Here is a 7,209-nt window from a genome sequence, read left to right as displayed (position 1 = left end):
TGTACAACAAAGTTAAAGTTAATGTAAAATATTGTTCACAACCAACTACCCAAGTACTCCCTCCGTTTCTTTTTGTTGTATCCGTTTCCATTTTAAGCGTTTCATATTGTTGTATCCATTTAGAATCTATTCTATTTTTGGACATACATTTTATCCTAAAATACCCTTACATTTCTATCTAATTACCAAAATACCTAAATATTCTACCCATATTTCCACCTAATTTTCCTCACCCATAATATTTAATTCTTTTCCCTTCCCCATATACCCACTCTCTCACCTCCTTTATCACCCATCACTATCACTCTTCTCTCTTACCTTATTTCTTTATTATTTTCTCATTCCTTTATTTATTATAATCTCTTACACCCAATCATTTCTCTTACACCCAATCATTACACTTATACCCATACAAATCAAGATTCCAATTTTCTTAAAAACCACACCAGATTCCAAATGGATACATCAAAAAGAAATGGAGGGAGTACTCAACACACTTTAAAGAACTCGATAACACCAAAGCATGATGCTGATCAATCAGATTAATTTATTTGACATTATTCAACCCACTGTCACAGACCTAAAAATTATTAAAAACAACATGAACTGTAACATATAAATGCCCGAATTGCAATAGATATAAGACAAACATTCTGGATAATATACTAATTAATTCAAAAAAAATTAAATTACTAACAAAGTTTAAAAAATTACAAAAAAGATTAAAAATTAAAAGTCCCCCCAATCAGAGTACATCCACCAACTTATAAAATGGTCAAAAGCCAAATTCCAACAAGATCATGGAATCCTCAACCCTTTACATAAAAACAAACCATAAAATCCCACCATTCTATTGTCCCTCTCAAAAACCATTCCACACATTGTAACAATGACCCCAAATCTCTTGGGAGAAAAAAAAAACCCTAAATGTTCTCCTCAATCTAGCCTCATGTTGACAATTTTCGGCGCAATTTATACACTTAATTACGCGCTATGCGCACTTTTTTGTTCGAATTTCTGTAAAATAATTGATCAAAGAAAGAGATCTTCCTTTTGTTTTGGTCTATGGAGTAACAGAAGAAGGGGGTGTTCGGGACTCCTTGGGCGGAGTCTGCCCATCCGACCCTTTAGATGGATCATCCGATGACTGTCGGATGCCATCATCTGTGTTACTTTCACTTCGGGTCATATCTTCAATCATTCGGAGTGCCTCAGGCATTGAGGGCCGTTGATCAGGCACAATTGACACACATGTCATTGCAATTTGCAAGAGTTGTACCATTTCCTCCTCAATGTTATGATATCTCATAAGCTCAACATCAAAAACCTCAGCGGTCCATTCTTCACGGACAACTGACTGAACCCACCTAGGAAGATCGATCCCATCGTCTCCTAACGAGGCTTGGTTCGGGGATTTACCTGTAAGGAGCTCTAAAAGAAGGACGCCAAAGCTGTACACATCGGATTTGAATGTTGGTTTTCGGGTTTCTACTACTTCTGGGGCTCGGTATCCAGCAATGCGGTTGTTGTTGGAGGAAGAATTGGTGGAGAAGATAGAGGATAGCCCGAAATCTGATACAGCAGGGTCATGGTTGGAGTGTAAGAGGACATTGGATGATTTAATGTTGCCATGGACGAGGTTGTTTGATACATGAAGGTAAGCAAGACCTCGAGCAGTGCCAAGTGCTATCTTCATTCGGTTATCCCAGTCCAGCGATGTGCGACCTGCACCTCTGCTACCTGCATTTTCATGAACCAATATAATCAGATAGTTGCACACTTGCACACATGAAGCAAAAGAGCACATTTACTCTAAACAGTCGCCAAACAGTAATATTCAAACAGATTAAAGTATTAAAGTAAAAAAACTCCAATCCCCCAAAAATTTGTTACAAAAATGCTCGGATATAACCTCCTCTGTCTACGTTCAATTAGCACAACACCATCAAGACATGGTACCTGTTGTTACCGTAAGCAGACTACTAGAGACATTAACAACGAACTGTTAAACATCAGATTGACACGAGAGATGGGTTTAGTGCAGTTTCGGGCTTTTAGGAGTAGTGGAAGACATTAAGATAGCATCTGGGATCATTCTCAATTCTAGAAAATGCAATGCACAATATCCTTTTTGGATAAATGGCAAGCCTATGTGTTACCGAGGATGAAGGAGAAGACTGAAGAGCAAAACAATAAAACCAGAATAGAATATGATGAGATAAAAATGACATGTAGAGGAAGAAGTCTGGTCATCTCTACTCCCCCCACTCCTATCTTTTGAAGTTGAGAGATTAACGCTTACCTAATCACATACTCAACAAGTGACTCACATTAAGATAGCAGCAAATGGGCATTTAAAAATCATTTTGATCTTATGGAATTCTTAACATTAACAAATGCTTCCCTTAGTTTGGTCCCTCCTCAAAATGCTACTCCACTCCGTAGCTTGGACCAAATTTGTTTGACAAACATTAAATGGTCGTCCATGCAACACATTGCCCCCAAAAACTACTTCTCACATAAGAATGTTTGATAGATATAAATGATGAATCTGGTTTCAGATAGCCCACTTTTAACGTTCCATGTTTCTGTCCATCTTTTTTTTATCAGTTCATTCTACTAGTCCAAAATCCAAATCAAAACGAGCATCATACAGGTGATACATGAAACGTGAGACGGGTGACTTTGTTTAGACCTTGCATTTTTGTAATGCCACTCTCCCTAAATTTATAAAAATAAAAAAAATGACTAAAACTATGGTCTTTCGGTTGTCACTAACCAAAAGAAGTACAAAAGCCCCACGTTTATGATCAACATCCCAAAAAAGGAGTCACATTATTTACCAGAAAACAGTTGGCTAAAGGTGTAAATTATGCTTTGGAGAACTCCCTAATTTACTCACTCATTTCAACAACACACACTAATCAGCTTTCTCCACAGAAAAAGAGAGCACCCTAGGCTCAACTCATGCTTTCTGCTCTATGGTCCCAAAAAAAATAAAACAACCAAACTCCACACTGAAAAGTCCTAATTGCCCTCAGAGAATGTGATTCACAGAATGTCAGAATCATACAATGGCCAATCATGCTGAACACCCTCAAAGTGATTTTTGGGTTTTGATGAAATTTTTTAACATGCAACTTTGTTTTTTAATAATTGTTTTAGGTGATTTTTTTTTTCAAATGAGCCACGAGAGAAAAAAAAAAAAATTACTCCGTACAAATGAACTAATGAAGAAGAAAATATTCGAACATGTAACCTAGAGTACACAAATCCTTCATCTTAACCACTAAGCTAAAATATTATTGCTTTTTAGGTGGAAAATGTGAGACATTGATAGAACAGAGTGTCTTAACTCAAATCATTAAAAAGAAAAAAGGGATCACAAGGAACTTTGTCGGTGCCTAAAATCATGAAAGTGTATGTTGCAAATTTGCAATCTTGGTCCCAACTTTTCATTATTAAATAAAAACAAAACTTCATAAAACAAAAAAAGAAAAAGAAAGAAAATTATAATTCCTCCTCCAATTGTTGTCCAGCTCAGTTCTCTCAATTCTCAAGTACAAGTGTGCTAGAAGCAACCAAAATAAACAAAGAAATCTACCATCTATATCTACCAAGTAGCCACCACAAATATGTTAAATTTATCAATAATTTTTTAAAAAAATAAAGAATTTCATTCTATATAATATTATTATGATGCTCTACAATTGTACCTTACTTAAGAAATGGGAATTTTATTAACTTAAATTGATTAATTCAACCTTAAATTTAATTAGTCCGAAAATTTTGATTACCCACAAATAAGAAATTTAAGTCAAGAACAAGTTGCACTAGATGAAATTTTTTCCGGTAATAGGATTTGTGTTTGTTGTTGTAAGAAATTTAACTCAAGAACATGTTACATGTAGCTACACTAGACAAAAAAATATTGGTTCATGCAGACGAACCCCATCCTTGAGGACTTTCCGGTAATTGTAATTTTTAAACTGTAATGGCAATGTATTATTGATTAGAGAATAGAGATTCATACCGTGCAAGAGAGCAGACAAGCTACCGGCGGACATGTAATCATAGACTAACAACTTCTCATCTTTGGAGAAATAGAATGCTCTTAGAGGCACCACATTTTCATGCTTACACTTTCCTAGTGCTTCCATTTGTGTCTCGAACTCTTTCTTTCCGCCCACTACATCCTTTAGCCTCTTTACTACTACCGTCGTCCCTTCCTCGAGCACCGCCTTGTAGCTCGTCCCGACGCTCCCTTTTCCGAGAACTTCAGCTGACGCCCGCAGCAGATCTTCGAGATCGAAGCTGTAGGCGCCGCCATTGACGAACACTAGCCTATTTCTCTCTCCGCCTTCAGGGCCGGTTCCGCTGGTGAGATCGTCTTTTGAAGACGAGGTACCGGCTTCCCCTGCCCCGCCTCCTCCAAGCCCCACTGCCCTGGCCCCTACAACTCCTGCAGCGGGCCCTTTAATGGCAGCAGCCTTGGAGGAGCCCCTGTTCTTCCTCCGCCGCATCAAACAGAAAACTAAACACAACAACAGTAATAGAAAGACTGCCGCTGCTGCCACTGAGATGCCAATAATTGCTGCCTTTGACAGCTTCTTCTTGCTGCTGACCTCAGCAGGGGAAGAAGGAACTACCGCCTCCGGTGACGGAGACGGTGAAGGGAAAAACGACGAGTTACACGGCTGAAGTGGGCCACCACACAGCTGTAGATTGCCGGAAAAGGAAGATTCCGGAAACTTCAAAAGTGTCGCGGGAATCGACCCATTTAGATTATTATTAGAAACATTGAAATCGATCAATTGAGCATTGATGCTTGGAATTTGACCCGAAAAATTATTGTTCTGCAAAAACAACCCATTTATAGAAGTTAAATTGTTGAGCGAAAACGGGATTGGGCCAGAGAAGCTATTGCTGGATAGGTCTAGTCGAGTTAACCGAGTCAGCTGAGTCAGACTCGCCGGGAACTCGCCGGAGAATCGATTCCTCCCGACGTAAAGCGCGCGAAGAAAGGTAAGGTTGGAGAAGTCGGAGGGGAGATTTCCGGTGAGTCGGTTATTATGAATACTAAGAACACGAAGCTCAGACAGTCGTCCGATGGTATTTTCTGGAATTGGGCCAACTAATCCGGCAGCCGGGAGGCGGAGGCTGTGGACATGGGTTCGGGCCGGGTTACACTCTACGCCAACCCAGTTACAAGCCGAATCAGACGAGTTCCAATCAACCCGTGACGCGTGGGGCACTTGTGAGATGAATGATTGGAGAGCTTGTTTGTCCTGAGTCGGCTCAGAAGCGGATCGTTGACTCAGTATCAACACTACCAGTACGGACACTGACACTAGCGCGGCCACCCTCATTTTGGGTGGTTTTGAAGAGAGGGAATATTTTGTTTGAAAACAAACAGAGAGTAAAAGCTGTAAAGCTGATCAAAACAAATGGGTGGGTTTTCTGGGTTTCTTCCGAGGAAGAAGAAAACCCATATAGTAGTATTAGTAGTAACCGAAGAAACTAAAAAAGTGAGGAGAGAGAAAAAGAGTGTAGAGAGATAGAGAGTGGGTGTTTTTTGTAAGGGGTATCACGAGAAGGAAGAAGAAGAAAACATGAAAAAACAAGAGTGAAGGTCCATTTGCTTTGCTGGATAACGAGGTATAGCCGTCCGTATAACTGGTACTTTTACTCAATGCTTGTGTTGTGTGTATAAAATTAGGTGTGCAAATTTTGAAAATAATTGGACTTTTTTTGGGTACTATTGTCTATGTTGATTGTACTATTTGGCTACTCCCCATGCTTAGTGGACAGTGGTGGCGCGTTTAGTTTAGAGTGAGTGGAGGCGGACTTGTTGTTTTGAGGGCCATTGACTAAATAGGTAAAGAAAAAGTAACTTTTAACGACAATTTGGTAAAAAAAAACTTGTTACGGTGATAATTTGGTAAAAATACTTGTTACGGTGATAATTTGGTAAAATAAAATTGAACTTCAGCAACAAGTTGGTAAAAATTATTAAGCTCCGGCGACACTTCTATTACATAATACCAAACAGACACCAGGAATGACACGTGTTACTTCCTGGTGCAATTTTTTTTCCTCCAAAATAATTTTTTTACTTAAAAAAAAAAAATACATTACCTTGTAGGAAACTAAGATAAAAATGAAATAAAAACGTAATTCAATTACCATAAACGTTACTGTTGTGGGATCTTTTACGGTGCTGACGTGACACGCGTTCCTCGGAGGTATCAAATATGACCTGGCACGAACTTCTGGCAACCTGCAAAACAAGAATATTCCCCGTAGGAATATTCCCTCCGATGCTTAAGTAAGTATAAGCTAGAGAGATAAGTAATTTGTAGAGAGAAGGCAGATCAAAGATAGTTCTTAGGTTGGTGGTAATGAATTGAATCTCTTTTACCTAGGGATCTGCACTATTTATAGTGTTAGGGTTTCTTGGGAACTGGTCCTGCATGATTGGGTGTTTATGCAAGATCGGGACACGTGTCCTGCTAAGGTTTTGGAGGCTTGGTTTGGACCAAGTGGGCCTCTTAATCGTTTGGGCCTTGGCCCTGTGAAGTTGAGAAAGGCCCGCAGGCAAGCTTTTGGGCCTTTTTTCTGGGCTTTGATAGTACAGTCAGGTGGCATTCTTTTAGGCCACATCATTTGCCCCTCAAGGAGGATGCCCCTTGTCCCTGTGGGGTAGGCTGCTTGATCGGAGGTAGCGCCACGTGTGAGGGCTTTTCAGAGCTTAGATTTTCCTTTAAAAGCTTCAGTTTCTCTTTCATTTTTCTTGATGGTATCTCCATAGTCTGTTCCGGAGTCAATCCCTTTTGCTTGATGGTGGAGCAATATTGGATAAAGGACTGAATGTGAAGATTCGGATCTTCACCTGGTTCCCCACCGTACTGGCGTCTCTCGATCATGTTAATCAATGCAGGCTCAATCTTGAAGGTCTCAGCTGCAATGGAAGGCATGATCGCCTTTGGTAGCACGGACAGACTTGGCTTAGAATAGTCCGTAAGCCGTGGGGTAGGTGGCGGTATCAGATTTTCGTCACCCATCTCTATCTCTGAAACTGAATCTGTATCTGAAGGAAAAAGATCGCCAATATTATGATCAGAATCAGAGTAATTCCCACACTGTGCAATGAAAGTTCTTCGTCTACGAAAGGTTCTTTCGGGCTCAGGATCGAATGGAGAAAGATTA

The 7,209-nt window shown here is 39.8% G+C and overlaps 1 protein-coding gene across 1 annotated transcript; it reads right to left on the bottom strand.

The window, feature by feature from the left end:
- Nucleotides 1-640: 640 nt before the first annotated feature.
- LOC110804860 (probable inactive receptor kinase At2g26730) lies at nt 641-5,752 on the bottom strand. The gene is made up of 2 exons (XM_022010462.2): nt 4,034-5,752; nt 641-1,740 (listed from the first exon to the last, which is right to left on the bottom strand). Exons 1-2 carry the CDS (start codon nt 5,367-5,369, stop codon nt 1,064-1,066), a joined length of 2,013 nt encoding a protein of 670 aa, XP_021866154.1. The 5' UTR covers nt 5,370-5,752; the 3' UTR covers nt 641-1,063.
- Nucleotides 5,753-7,209: the final 1,457 nt, after the last annotated feature.

This window comes from Spinacia oleracea, chromosome 2 (assembly GCF_020520425.1).
Source record: "Spinacia oleracea cultivar Varoflay chromosome 2, BTI_SOV_V1, whole genome shotgun sequence".
Taxonomy (NCBI): Eukaryota; Viridiplantae; Streptophyta; class Magnoliopsida; order Caryophyllales; family Amaranthaceae; genus Spinacia; species Spinacia oleracea.
Note: the sequence above shows the minus strand (reverse complement) of the source record. Positions and strands in the feature narration are given on the sequence as shown.

What these genes read in the sequence shown, in the direction of transcription:
- LOC110804860 (XM_022010462.2), bottom strand. Translation starts at nt 5,369, where the DNA reads ATGAGGGTGGCCGCGCTAGTGTCAGTGTCCGTACTGGTAGTGTTGATA. An exon ending in CTTGTCTGCTCTCTTGCACG is followed by an intron (nt 1,741 to 4,033) that starts GTATGAATCTCT and finishes ATGAAAATGCAG; the next exon opens with GTAGCAGAGGTGCAGGTCGC.